At 38.8% G+C, this 15645-nt stretch overlaps 1 protein-coding gene across 1 annotated transcript; it reads right to left on the minus strand.

The window, feature by feature from the left end:
• Nucleotides 1-1565: 1565 nt before the first annotated feature.
• LOC101168783 (rho-related GTP-binding protein Rho6) lies at nt 1566-15021 on the minus strand. Its single transcript, XM_023956575.1, has 5 exons — nt 14755-15021; nt 14223-14310; nt 5574-5683; nt 4566-4700; nt 1566-4366 (listed from the first exon to the last, which is right to left on the minus strand). The coding sequence occupies exons 1-5, from the start codon at nt 14872-14874 to the stop codon at nt 4121-4123; spliced, it is 699 nt and encodes a 232-aa protein (XP_023812343.1). The 5' UTR covers nt 14875-15021; the 3' UTR covers nt 1566-4120.
• Nucleotides 15022-15645: the final 624 nt, after the last annotated feature.

A 15645-nucleotide genomic window follows, 5' to 3' on the forward strand; every position in this document is an offset into this window, starting at 1 on the left:
TGCTGTGATGCAAAGTGTACCAGTAGTTCTTCTTAATTTCCCTCCTTTTGTGTTTTTTCCCTGCATGTTTTCCTTGTTTCCTTGTTTTGACAGGCTTGCTTTGTTTCATTAACTTTAATCAAGCCCTACAAGAGCTGATTAAATAACAGTCTTTCAGACCTGGAGTGCAACATTGATAATAGAAACCCTGCTTCAGTTTGTGTTCTAGAGACTTTGATAAAATTGCTTTTGTATTTATTAAATATTATTTCTTTTTAAAACAGGTGGATGTAAAATATTTTGAACCCATTTTTCCATTTCTATTGGTGGTCTTGCTTGCAGGTGTCGCTCCATGGCACGGTTCCATTGGAGCTGATTAGCAAAGGTTGGAGTTTGAGGTGCAGACGACACGGGTGCTTGTTGCCCTGTTGGCACAACATCCCATTCATGTGGCATCAGTGTGAGACACATCTGCACACATCTACATCTGCATCTGCAGTGACCAGATGTGGTGCCTTTGAAGACATGAGAGCGTTGGTCCTTAAGAGTCTGTTCAGGCATATGTGACTATTTTGTGCGTAAGTGAAATTATACTTTTTGTTTTACAATGGATAAAAGAACATGTATTACAGGTATTCCCTAATTCTGCAAGATATCTCACTTAATCCCACTTGTATGATTTTTATTTGATGTATGCAATGCAAATAATTAGAATTGAGCTACTACAAACACACAAGGATCTTGTCCCCTTGTGAGGGGACAAGATGAATAATATGTATTGCGGAAAGCATGAATGGGGCCATATATCATGAGATTTGGGGCAAAATCCTCCTCCTGTCAGTGAGATTACTGAGGATGGCAATGATCCCAATCACATCGCTAGGGCAGCAAATGAGGGGCTATGTAAAAAATATTTAAAGATTATGAGTCCAAAGTCTGTGTTTTGCCATGTGACCAAAACATTCCAGCTCTTGAGAAGATCTGCATGGAAGAAGAGGCCAAAAAAATAAAAAAGCAGCTCTAGTGTTTGCAAACGTGATGAAGACCTAGAGGAAACATTTAGCTCTGGCATTGCCAACCAGGGTTGCATTATAGAGTACTGAGGTGAACCTTTGTCATTGACTAAATACCTTCTCTGCTTCATTAGACAAATAAACAATTAAAAGATCACACAATGTAATTTCCTTGATTCTTATTTTTTACATTCGGTCTCTCACAGGTCAAGTATGATGAAGATTATACATCTCATCTTTTAAATGGAACAAAAACTTCATTAAATTAAGCCATGATATTTTATAACATCATTTTGGTTATGTAGCCAGAAAAAAGGTATCATTCAACATTTTTAATTTTCTGTCTGAAAGGTTTTATGTCCCTAAACTGGAATCTTGGTATATGTTGGTGGAAGAAACCATTAACAACCCCTTTTGTTGTCTAATTTTTTTCAGACGTGTGCAAAATGTTTTATCTATTTTAGATGCTACAAAAATATGTGGCATGAAATAGATTCCAGAGATGACATCCTAAGATGCCAGACTTCTAAAAACTGAATGTCTGCAAACAAACAAACAAAATCCAACATAAAAAATCTTAGAGTGCTGCAGAGGGCAAGCTTTATTTGACACAGGCGGAAGATAAAAGATAACAAAAATTTTTAATTTTTAAAGTAAAGTATAAACAAATTTACATGTGGCCAAAAAAATAAAGCAACAGACAAATTATAACCCACCTGATAAATATTCGCGTCAGCAACAATATTTTTTATGTGAAATCCTTAAGGATCAGGACTTCTTCAAAGATGTTTATCTATAGACGTGAGGCTTACTCATAAAACAAGAGACAGTATCTACGATCATACAATTTTAATAGGACATGCTTAGGAGTTTGCACCATTTTACACTGACTATGACACAAAGGCTGCATAATAACTGACATTTTCACTGAGTCGCCTGAGCAACCCATCCTCTAAAGGCTTGGCATCAGCACTCGAAATTAAAGAGGAACATTAAAAACAAAATAAAAACATGTTTGGCAATAAAAGCATAAATGATGTTGTATTAATGTATGTGGGAAATTCTGCTTGCAAGCTTAAACCTCTCTGTCCACATAGCTAATCGAGTGCGGGAGTTTGTTCTCTGCACGGGATTGTTGCTATGCAATGCTGGGGGAATTCCTATGTTAACATGACCTGGAAGCCTTTGTGCAAATCATCACTTTTAAGTTCCTTAGAGTAGTGGGGGGCAGTCCACAGCTCTGTCACAAAACAACACCTATATCAGTAGGATATTTCCAACATAACATGGGAACAGACATAAATCCTTCTGGCATACAAAAATAATGCACAAAAAAGAGGAATGGAAAAATAGCTTTCTTTAGACAGGGCCAGCCTGTGCAGTTTGATTATGTTTTCTCCTTACGCACAGTTTTTTATTTTATTCCTCACGACAGCCCTTAATTATTCATATTTCGACTTTTAAAGCACATTTTCAATTTGGTACCTAATATTTGTTTTTATATCCTACTGCCTAACTATTGTTTAATACAGAAATAAGTGTAAAATCTTTAGCTGAAAGAGGCAAATTCACATTTATTTCGATATTATGTTTCAGGGCACAGCCTTATCATGGAGTCATTCCGAATACCAGACTACGCAGAAGAAGGTTGACGAAGGGACCAAGAGCCTTTTGTAGAACAGAGGGGATGCCAGTTTATCCATGGAGCACTTGTAGCGGGACATTAATCACAAAGCTGCACCTTTATTGCGACACAAGTCACCTGGCATCACAAGCACTTAAATCCTTATTGCTTTATGGTTAAAAGCGCATACACAAAGACTGCACACAAAAATAACCATGAAGCCAAAGATTTAAGATAAAAACAGCATCTGATCTTTGCTCTGTAGACACTTTAGTAAGAACTACGCATTGGAGGTCGATAGTTTGATACGTTTGTGCAAGATATACAAGTTTTCCTGGAATAATCATATTACTTTGGGATTGCTACATTAGGCAGAAGCAAATGTAAGAAATCCACAGACATGCAGATCTCAAAATCTTCTAACTTTAGGGAAGATTGAAAAAAAGGCATTTTGTTCCTCAGCAAATATATGAGAAATACTGCAATGCTACAAATCTTTATCAAAGAACATTTAAAAGAGCATACTAGATTTTTTCACATTATCAGTCTGTCTCAGGCCAGAGTAACTTTACACTCGTTTATGCCTTTTCATACTAGAACCTTCATAAATAACACTCACCAGTTGTGCAGCTTAAAGAGCTATCTTTTTGTCCCACAAGAAACAACTGTTTCTGTCCATAAAAATATGTGTTTTTATTGGCAGAAACAATTTGAGTCTAGTTCTACCTCCATTTTGTCGCTTCATGATGATTCTTGAGCCTCCTTCCCTTCAAAGCCTGTGGAGCTGCCCTGTCTGCTGCTACATGACCACGCATCAACAACCACTGATGCCGGCTGATGTAGGCTACACTGCTGCCTGTGCAGGAGCCTGTTCCCACTGCCCTTTTTCCTGCTCTCGTCACTGCCAGCGCAGCCAGAGCTAATCTATGTAGAAGCTCTCTCTTGAGGTTTGTCCCTGTATTCCCTGTGCATCTCTCTGTTTTTATCAGAGGGAGAAACCTGTGACGTACCATTTTATACCTCCCATACCATTCTTGAGGGATGTGCAATATTTTGTTAGTTTACTGGTGGTTTCATGCTAAGTTTATTAATGTAGATAGAAAAATAACCATTGAGTCATCTGAGAGGCTTTTACATCACAAGATTAAAACGTCACAGATTGCACATTTTCATATCGAACAAAATCAACACGTGCCAATAGATATTGAAATGAAAGAAATGTAAATACCATTGCATACTGGTTACAGTTGAAAAAAAGCTCAATGGTTAAATTTGGATTGATAAAAAAGCAAGTTGAAAGTGAAGAAAACATGGATGTGCGCTGAAAGGTTCAGGAGAAAGTAGACAGCAGAGTGTCCACCTCTTCTGAGGGGCTTTTGGTTTCTGGGGGGTGAGGGAAGGATTCAGCAGGTAACCCTGATAAAACCATCATGCTCACCCCCCTTCCCCAAAACCAAAGAGGCTGGGGTTGGGAGTCGCATGTGAGGCCTGTCACCCTCTCCACTCACATAACTGAGCAGCTCTTGGTCTTCTCCTTCTTAAAGCTGGAGGAGAGCAAATCTGACTTGCTGGGCAGGTGGAGAAGTCTTTTGGAGAGACGACGAGTGGGGCTTGGCTTTGGGAGAGGCTGCAGCTTGTTCAGGCAGGCCATTGCCGAGGTGCGGAACACACTGTGGATGCTTTTCTCCGAAGTAAACGCTGAGCACTCCAAGTAAGCTTCTGCACCCAGCTGCTTGGCCAAAGCAGAACCCTGTAATGAGAACATTTACAAAAAGTGTTAACAACTAAAAACATACTGTTTAAAACTCTCTTTTACTACATTTTACTCAAAACAGAATACCGGTAGTTATTTATTGGAAGAGAAGATCATGAGTTAACTAGGAATAAAGTACTAAAGAAATTCTCAGAAAGTTTTGATTAATTTTGTTTTTAGCAAACTGTATTCTCACCTGCTCATAAGTGATAGGACTCTGCTTCTGATTGGACAGCTCCATCAGCGTGCAGACATCCGTGCGAAGGTCCGTCTTGCAACCGATGATCAGGATGCGTGTACTCGGACAGAAATCCAGGATTTCCGTTTTCCACTGCAAATACAATCTGACAATCAGCCAAACTAGTTTAAAGTTTAGCATAATTTTAATATGAAAGAGATTTTCTAAGCTATTCTGGCATGTTTTATTAAAAGACATCTAGAAAGAGTTTTCTCGGTTATATTGGCTTCAGTACATTTTTGAAAAAAAAAATACTTTGAGGAGCAGATTTACTAGACTACATTTTACCTGAATCTTCTCAGGTAAGTCTGAGTAGATTCATGTAAAGTAAAACAGTACTCTTAGCCTTAACTGGCTATATTTGTTCACTTGTTTTTACTCGTAACATTTGTATTATTTATATCAGCACATTTTCTATAACTGCATATAATTGCATAAAAATCTCATTATCAGCATAAAGCAGCATAAAGATGCCGATAAGGCTTATGACTATGAAACTACAATGAAGGTATTAATGCATCTGCAACAATGAATGCAAAGGCTTTTGGAATTTCAGAGAGATTGATAATAACATTAAAATGTGGTTTTGCCCCTTCAATGTGGCAAAACGAAGGTTTGAATTCATACATTTTAAAAATATCAGAAATCCCTATTCCCTAATTTCATCTAAGCATTAGTAAAGGCATTTTAGTAACCAAAAACAGTGTGAATGAGGATGTTTTGTTTTTTAATAATCAAAGCTTTATTTGATTGTCTGGAGAGTTTAAAATATATGCAACAATTGGTCATTTTGTATGCCATAATTCACAAGTTTAAAACGCTTCCTCAGTACTTCAGCGTTTTTTTGGATATTTTTCTTTATGATTTTTTTTTAAGTAATGCTTCTTTTACTTGAGCACAGTTTTGTAGAGCTCTACCCACCTCTCACCATAGGAAAGAAATATAAATGTAAAGCAAATCCCTTACCTTTTTGAGACTGCTGTCCACTGTGTCCGGGCGACTGATGTCAAAACACAACAAGACTGCATCAGAGTCGCTGTAGCAGAGGGGCCTCACATTATCGTAGTATGGAGAACCTTTAAGAACAGAAAAATAGCTATGTAATTATAGTTAAAAAACAAAAATGTTAAAATGTAAGTAATTTTTATGCTTTTTATGACTGTTCCCCAGTCTTTAGATGCAGATAATTTACCAGTCCTGCTGCTAAGTGTCTAATGTGCATCATTTTTAATGAGAAACTGCAACAAAATACTTTTCTCCATTAGGAGTTTGCATTGAGTGTTAAAGCCAAATCTGTGTCTATTAAAAACATAATATTATTATTTTATTTTAAAATTAAAAGTTTAAAGGCTAAACATGCACTTGATTTTTTGAGCAGAATCAGTAATTGATTTATTCAAAATTGTAGGTAGGTGGCCATAGCTTAATTGAAAAATATATAAAAATACACACAGTAAAAGACAGCAGACACACAGAGGGAGGATGCAGCTGCAGGGGGAGATTTGTGCAGCCGGCATGACTTCCTCCTCTCCAGTGTCATTTCATTGCCCCTGAAGCTGCTCTCTTCCATGCTCCCATCTTTTTCTAGCATTTCAGAAGGAAGGAAGATGACAATCGAGTACTAAATCCTCATTGATCTTTTCTTGCAGTAGATTACACAAATGGAACGGTAGGGCTCGGCAGATGCTCCCACTCATGCTCAGAATCCTTAAGTAAGCCACCCACCCCCCAAAAATCCTATGCTCGCCGAGCAATACCTCCGGTCCCTCTGTTACCACAGCAACAGTCTTGGAATCCACCATCTACATCAGGCATTCCTCCCACCTCTCTATGAAGGCTTGCCTTAACTGCCAGTCAATCATTTCTAACTACAAGAAGCCCACCCACCTCCTGATGGGGGACATTCCTTCTCTGCAAAGTGGGGAAAATTTAAAGCCCACATTTAGCACATAAAAAAAACGCTTATCCAAGTACCACACCTAATGATACAGAGACTCCCTATCAAGATTTGGATATGGCCAAATCTCTTATCAGATGAAACAGAAGAGGAGCCCGCTCAGTGGGATTAAAGTGTTTACTTCAGACTCTGCATGAATCCTTGAGGGGAATCCATGTTCCTCTTATAGCTACACAAAACAAAAGCAGTCTTTGTACAAACTCATTAGGTATTACACAAGCACACAAATTGATTTGGATTGTGGAAGACAATGCGTGTTGTCAGGAATTAACAGAATACTTTTGCAGAGGCAGGTGGAGTTTGCAGGTGATGTGGGTTAGGGTCATTACGGATTACATTTTCAGGGGTTGGTGATGGCATCAGTGGAAATGGAGGTGACAGTAGCAAAGCTGGTGTTCGTTAAAGACCCACTCCAGTGAAAATTGTGTTTTTGGTGTTTTTACCACGTTCTTGCATTTTTCTCATGAAGGAGAGCATATTTTGAGAAAATTAAGAGGAAAACTGCATTACTGTGTACTTCTTTAATCAATTTGTGGTGAATCAGGAGCTGATGAAAAAAAATGCAGTTTGAAAAAACCTATAGCTATGGGTCAGCTGTTACAAGCTGCCTGCTCCTCTCTATTCTGATGCATCCAACAGTTTTCCTCGTCCAACCTGGCATCTGGTTCAAAACTGTACGGCTGGATGGCTCCATTATTGCTCGCTATTTTTGGTGCACCTGGGGCTGTAAGCTGGCGGGACAGTTAGTAAACGGTTGGATGATGGGAAATTGGGGGTGGGCTTACTCTGCGCCAATAGTCCCGCCCATAACTCGGAGGAGAATTTTCAATGAACTACTGCTGCTTTGCAGAAACCATTTCCTAGAAAACAACATAGGTTGTTTGATTTTGTCTAAAAAGCAGCATAATCAAAATTAAAAGACCACTGGGAATGCTTTTACAATAGATCAAAAGTTGATTGGAGTTGGACTTTAAGCATCCTGAGAGTTTAGAATTAGGAGAACTTTGAGGTATAAATACTTTGATCTTGACTTTGGGAAGTATGACTTGTCATTGATTTTTTAAAACTGAACACAGCACATAGAAATCCTGAGAGGGCTGCCAACAGGGTAAAAGAGGGGCTTTCTGGTCCAAAGGAGCCGGTCACAGGTGACCAAGGAAAGCCTGAGGTGAGTCATCCACCCACCTTTCTCAAACAGGGAAGACACACAAAGCTGTCCTAAGCTGCGTAGCTGCCTAAACAATTGTTAAGCTCCATAACAATGGCAAGAAAACATATCAAAAACCACACACAACATGGATGTGCACATGTAAAGGACCCTCATGAATTCTTAATGATCTTCCACATTATCAAAGGGTAAAGCTGAGTTTGCCAGCTGCTGGATGCTGTGAGGGGAATAATGACAAGCTGCAATGAAATTCCTCAGAACCCAATGTATTGAATCCTGTGAACGAAGAAACGCCGGCATGTGTTATCAAGCTTTTCTATGCACTTCTGACTCAGGATTAAATTAGTGAGATGTTTCTGTTTAAAGACCCAAAAGTGTTTGCTCTTTTTGACAAAGACAACAGATGCCAGTAAGAATGTGAATTGCTATAGATAACACCATTTACCAAATAACTGAGCCAAGAGGCGGTGTGTTTGCTGACTGTGAAAACTGACACAAGAGAGAGTCAGAAACGCCGGCACCACCGGGACCAGCAGGCTGCACGTCTGTTTTGTGCTCTCCGAGGAGAATCTGCAGGGTGATGTTACAATCTTCTCCCGCAAGCGGTTATCACACAGTCAGAAAACGGGATGTGATCCTGCATTAAATGGGCCCTGATCTGCAGCGATTAATAGACAGCTGGGGGGGGGGGGGGGGGGGGGGGGGGGGGGTTAAAGCTGACAACACAGTCAGGTTTTTTAGCTGTATTTTTTTGATATGCCCTTCCACAGAAATAAATGAAGATTTCTTTTATTATACATTAGAAAGCATCTTTATTTGCACAGCAGAATTTGAAATCCCTCACAATCTCCTCTATACACAGCAGCTCAGTCACCAGCGCGCTGCTGATATTCAAGGATCTAGTTAAAATTTCAGGAGAGCCAGCTATTTCTATCTTTGCAACAAAAATAGTAGAGAAAGCAGGAGTGCACCATACTGACACTCATAACAAAGAATCCCTCTGCACCATTAATCCCTCACTCCCTGCAGTTTGATATTGGGGAGGGGGCAGACTTGCTCACTCTGGTCCCCTCTTCTATGCGTGGCAATAAACCACAGAATGGTAAGGGCAGACAGATCAATGCTGTGCAATAATAAACACAACGACAGATGGAGAGGTTCTAAGCAATGAAACATGGAAAAGAAAGGGACATTGCCCAACTGGAGAGCGCCAGCAGAAGAACAGAGAGAAACTGAATTTCCCCGGCTGAGATGTGTTTATTCTGTGTAGATGCTGCAGAGAAGTGAGAAAGAATAGGAGCCAGTGTGGAAGTACTTCAGGCTTCACAGCTGCTGTTCTTTCATCCCATTAATGATGAAAAGCGTCTGACAATCTTTGCTGAAATTGGATAAGCTTATCAACTACATTTAAATTTAAGAGGTGCAACTCCATCAAAGCGCAAGAGGATTAAATTGATACACCTAGTGCTGACCAAATGTAGAGACAGTACTGCGGTTGCTATTGGACCAATTCTGACAAATATAATGACTGAGTAATAGCTGTTTATTTCTCAATAGAAGTCTATGGGATTTTGGCTTCTTGCAACTAGCGGGTCCTTCCTGTTTGGAAAGCGAGAGGGGAGGAGTCACTCAGTCAAGTTCTCTTGTACAGTAAATGATTTAAACAGAAAAGCCAAAGTTTTTTTTTTTTTTTAATTGACCTTTTTTAAGTCTTTTATGCCAAGTTACAAGGCTTTTTGCAGCCACAAAAATAGATACATTTAATATTTAAATTTAAAGTCTTTAGACCCTGTTTCATTTCTAAAGCATGTGGGAAATGATGTCAGGAGTCATTTGAAAATTGACCCTGCGTGGGAAAGTGTGGCCAGGCTACATATAATCAAAATTTGATGGATTCCCCAGAATCTCCGATTGGAAACCTGCTATTAAAAAAGTGGGAAACCATGAAAACAATCGAAAATTGCTTAAGAGGTAGTATTGTGCTCATATTCATGCAGTCTAAAATGTTGGTGGTGTGTAATTCATTCTTTTTTAGTTTAAAACTTTATGGCTTCATGGTTTTCATAAAGTACCATCCCTAAAGTCACAGGTGTTATGAGTAAAATATAGAGCATCAGATACTTTTTGTAACAGGTGAACTTTTTTTTTACAAAAGAGTCAATGTAAATAGCTTTTTTTCTGAAAGCTGTCCCTAGTGGTCATTTGAGGAAGTTACTAGTAAATAAGACGACTGAGTGCCAGATAATTAAATTATTAAAATTAGTAGTTGGAGAAAAAAAAGGATTAATAGCAAAAAATGTATTCCTAAAATATAATCCAGAAATGGAAAGGGGTAGGATTAGCTACATGGCAAAAAAAAGTTTTTAAACTTTTATAAACCAGAATAACTATAATCTAGATAAAATTTAAACGTTTTGGTATAAAGCTGATCTGTTTTGAACACATAATAATCTACTATTGTGTAAGCCTCCGTTATTTGAATCTGTGTTTGGATGAGTCTAAGTGAAAGGAGAGTCCCTTAATGTGAACACAGATCTTTTTAAAAAAAAAAAAAAAAGAAGTGTAAATAAAAAGATATGTAGACTTAGGTAGATTAATTTCCAACCACTGGTAAAGCTGACCCATCTATTGTTCAAAGACAACAGTGTTGTGTAAGTTATATTAGAAGTTGAATAATTGGAGAAGGATACTGCAATTTTTTCTGCAACATTTTTTACGATTTTGTCTTTTTTTTAGGCAGGTCTAAGCCTTAACAGTCAAGTCATAAAAAGCAACATTAATGTATTAACATTTTAATGCAATATTTAGCATTTTCAAACCAGTCTGTATTTAAAATGCTTAATAAACAGGATTTTGATGCCAAGGCATAAAACACAGCAAAACAGGTTAACCCAGGATACAGCTTTACTGCGCTTGCCTGCTAAGCCAAGTGAGCAACGAGCTGCGCTTTCATCATTAGCAGTCCTCTCACAATGAGAAACCAGGGGTCAGACGGACTAATGATCCAGTGATGGCATGACTCACAGATTTGAGGATAAGAGCGGCTCTGCTCCTCCACCCACATTAAGCTGACTGGAAGCTGTGGGGTTGTTGCAGCAGATAACCACAGACTTCCCAGCTCAACCAAAAGACACGCTACATTGAGTCCGACAGTTGTTGCACATTTTCACATCAGCCAGTCAGAACCACATCTGAATGGCCCCTGCAGGCAGAGAGGGGATGGTCTGATGTTTCTGAGCAACACATCTGAACTGTTAGCAAGCTTAACTTTGACACGGTTAAGGCTGATGACACGTTGGATATTTCATTTGAGTAAAAAAAACGTAAGAAACCCAAGACAGCTTTTTTATCAGTCCATTTAACTTTACCATTACACGTTTTCTGTTTTTCTAAAACAGTTATATCTGCATAATAGATACATGTTATATTTATTAAGCATTAAATCAAGAATTTAAATGTTCAGTTCATTTTAGTGTTAGGTTTATATTATTTTAGCTGGGTTCAGAAAACATTATTTTAACACTTTCAGTCTTTTAATTTGAAAGTCAATACGTTTTCTTTTGTCTTTAAGTTTGAAATAGTTTCTCTGCAATTTGAGTTAAAAGTATTACAAAGTTTACACAAGGAGGAATGATGATTATTTTATTTCTGTTTGCTTTCTTTAAGTATTTTTTGGTCACAGCCATAATTCAGTGCCTTTCACCTGTTTCTAATTCTTCACAACTGTTTTCTTATTTTTATGTTTAGTAGCTTTTGTCCTGTTTTAAGCACGTTATTTTTTAAAAAGTTATAGATTTTACCTCCAAATTTGATTTTTGATGTTTGGGTTCCCCAATAAACCACCAATTCATAACATACAGGAAAGAGTCTATCTCTTTCATCGGAAAAACAAACAAACTGTTTCTAGAGACAAACCCCTTAAAATAATCTTGCAATTATTGGTCAACATTAGTGTAAAATTTCATGGTACATCAAATGCTCTGAACACCAGATAAGCCAAATCTCCCCAGATGTGGTTCCAGCAACTTTTCTACATCTTTACAGTTTAGGATAAAGCCTGCAGACAGAGCAGCATGTGCTAGAAACATTCCTGTGAAAAAAAATCCCAATCTGAGCATCAGCTGTAAACAAGGTAAAACCTGCATTCCCCATCCTCCAAATGAAACCTTTGGCACAATTCTAACTATGAGCAAACAGATGCGTCACTGTTCACTACTTTGACTCCCCAGTCAGAGCCGTGTGAAGCTTACAGGAATTAAAATAAATGAAATCCCTCAAAAGCTGCAGTGGCAAATTAAAATTCAAGATCAACAACATTAAAAGAAAGTAAATCTGCTCTTGATGCTACCAAATCAAACACTGATCTCACACATGTGGATGCTGGGGGCTCTTTGAACAAAAATTATTCCACTTTTACTGCAAGCTAATTAGCCTTTTAAAGTCTCACTTCGATCATATTTTGATCTCTTGTAAAAGCGTTCACTATGTTTTTTAAATCTATGATTGTGATTTTTTTGTCAAAATCATAAGACCTGTTTCATGTTCTAGGACATAGCATTATTTGAACTATCCAGCTATGCAGTTTTGAGGAAAACAAAGACGTACTTGGATCTATCTGTCTGCAAGTGGATGCATTGGAATGGAGTAGAGCAGGGAGCTTGTGGCCCGCCAATTGTAGTGCTCAGTGCTATGAACTTTTTTGAACTCCATCGTTTTGTCTGCTCCTAACGATTTAAATAAAGAAAAACTCAGAAGTGCAATTTTAAGCGGAATTTTTTTGAAATATGTCCTCCATCCTTTTAATTGTCAGAAGAACATGTTAAAAACACCACAAGCTCAATTTTCATTGGAGTGGGTCTTTAACATGATTGTAACAATGACATCCACATCATCAGTATCTATATCAATTCCACCTTTTTGCATTGAAGCTGATATTGAATCTTGATCTAATTTATTCATCCCTCGACACATGAATGCTGAAGTTCTGAAATGTGAAGCTTAATTAATAAATGGAGTGAAACTAAAACTAATTACAAACTAACACCATCATAACATCCTATATCAACTATTTATGAGGTTTAGACAATGGATTGTGTTTGCTTTTTGCTTTTTTTTCTGTCTCCTTCCTGCACAGCAGATCAGATCAGGCTGATTGAAACCGGAGGATTGATTTTAGCCCGTAAATCCATGGTGGAGTTGGAAGACGTAGCATACTGCTATGTGGAGCCCCTGATGAGGTTGGTTCAATCAATGAAGGGGAACTGGAATAATGAGAAGATGCTCAGCGTGGTGGGGCCACAGCGGCACAAGTCCACACAATTAGAACAAATTACAGAGAGGAGGAAGCTGCATGGTGGAACCAACTGATAGGTTTGGTGCTCGTTATCCATTATCAAAAGCCTGACTGGAAAGAAATGAATAGAAATGTGTGTTTGTTAAGAGGGTGCAAAAAGGGCAGGGAAGTGTTAAGAATGTGGACAAAGAAAAAGAGGGAGTTAGATCACTGGCCGAGTCAGAATGGGTGGCCCAGAAGTCCTATTCACGGACTTAATCCCTGGGATCACGCTCTCTGAGTGGGAGACTTCAGGCAGCATATGGAGGAGAATGCAGGTCACTACAGTTTCTTTGCTCCATCCTTTCTGTCTGCTCCAAAACCCTCCCTGCTCAACAGGATGTCTCTGTGTGTGCCCATCATCCCCGGGCAGCAGGCCCATTCCTGCTGGCCAGACCAAAGGTCCACAGTCTGGGATTAAGACAGGATTTGGTCTGGGGAAGGATTTAAATTCACTTTTTTTCACCAGTCTTTGCCACAACGGATGACGAATCCATGAAAATGGATTTAAAAAAAACATTAAAAAAGTACGTATTGCATTTACTTATTTGGATCTATTATGTAAAGAGTGAATTGCATATGGGAAATACAAAAATGCTTTTTTGAACCAATGAGGTTGCAGAGGTCAGACTGGAAGCAGGGAAATGTGCTGGAGAGGAAAACTGCACATGAGAGGGGCTAACAGGTGCTGCAAACGCATGTCTGTACAATTCAGGTCAACACGTTAAACAGCATGTATCCCCGGAGATCTACAATGACACATTGACCCTCTTTTTCAAGCTTAGATTTAAATTAACATATGATGCACAAAATCACCATTAATTGCGAGTGAACCGGAATAATCGCTGCTTCTTTGCCAAGTCTCCAGTGAAGCATTTGCCAAATAAAGAACTTCCAATCCAGAAACATAAAAAAACAGATAAAGGATGATTTGACAAACGTACATTTAAATGTGTCCATATTCAGTGTAAATCAAGACCCTGCCTTTATATCATACAAGCCTAATGTCTGTCATCCTGGGAAAGTCATGACGATCTCAATGTGTGATAGCAAAGAGGAAGACACTCAAAACAGACAAAAGCTCATTAAATTGACAGGTCATTGTGGTTTTTGGCATCTTGCTGTGCTGCAGGCAGATGAAAGGTGGCGGCGGGTTACCTGAGGTGTCCCACAGGCTGAGCTCCACTCGCTGATCTTCCAGCTCCAGGCAGGCTGTGTAGTTTTCAAACACGGTGGGCACATAGGTCTGGGGAGCAATTAGCAACATGCTGCCATTAGAGGGGAGGTGTTATTCACAAGCACCTGATGTGATCCTGTGATTCACTGCTAAACTCACTGGGGCAAAAAAATGCAAATAATGCATAACAGTTGTGAGAAATGTTGAATTTTTAGGTTCTGTGCAGAGGCTCAAATATGGAGAAAATAGTCTATAAGCAGAGATAAATACGTAAAGACAACTTTGTTGGAGAAAATTGTTATGCAACCACATTTAAACGGGATACTCCTTAAAAACATATATATTTTTATTTTTTTTGTCTTTTAGCAAATTGCGTACACAAGCTGCCGGCATCCGCAGCAGACGCACGCTTTTCTCCTGCCGTTTGTTTCCACAGCAGCTCGGACGCAGCGCACGCATCAATGTGCGTGGATTCCCGCAGACATGAGTCGCGTGGGAGCACAGGCAGCCTACCTCTGGGTAACAATCCTTGGCCAAGACTTGCAGCATTGCCGTTTTTCCGCATTGAACGTCTCCAACAAGAACCAGTTTACACCTCACCACCAGCGGCTGTGTGTTCCTCCTTTCCTTCATAGTGCAGAGTGCAGAAGCCTTTGTTTTTTAATCTTCTTCTGGAAATCAAGCAGCCCTTAAACAGTCCCGATAAAAAGCGTCCCTACTTCTGTCTGTCGGAGGATGCCCGCAGTTGATCTGATTGAATTTGCCACTGCGGCTCTTTATACGGGTGAGCCGCAGCCAATCAGAGCTCATTATGCAGCATCACCTCCCCATCCCCTCCCGGAGAGCATCAAGCACTTCTATAACCAACACGATGAGGCACTGACGATGCTAAGGCTTGGTATTGTTTGCAAAATATTTACATTTCTGCACATCAATTTGCGTTAGCAGAAACATTTGTCAGTTGTGTCACTTAAGCAGCCGAAAGCGATTGATTTAATTTTCCTGGCTGGCTGGATCAATTTTAGATCTCTGTAGGGACAGTGTGGCAGACAACTAATCTAAGCTGGAGTAATTAGTTTATTTACTTCCCATGCATCTCAGTTGATTTGTTTAATGTTTTCCTCTCACTAAACAGTTATAGTATTTCGACCAAAACTGTATGTTAACAATTATTTTACATTTTATTCTGAAAGTAATTTCATTATTTTAAGGTAATTAAGTTTGAATTTTATGTCTTCCTTGGATTTATGAGGTATGAGTTATGTTTTCATTTATAGTGTCAACATTTGGACCTTGAGTGAAAACTATTCTATTCTATTCTATTCTATTCCATTCTATTCTATTCTATTCTATTCTATTCTATTCTATTCTATTCTATTCTATTGACACTAAAACACTCTGTGT

Source organism: Oryzias latipes, chromosome 7, assembly GCF_002234675.1.
Source record: "Oryzias latipes chromosome 7, ASM223467v1".
NCBI lineage: Eukaryota > Metazoa > Chordata > Actinopteri > Beloniformes > Adrianichthyidae > Oryzias > Oryzias latipes.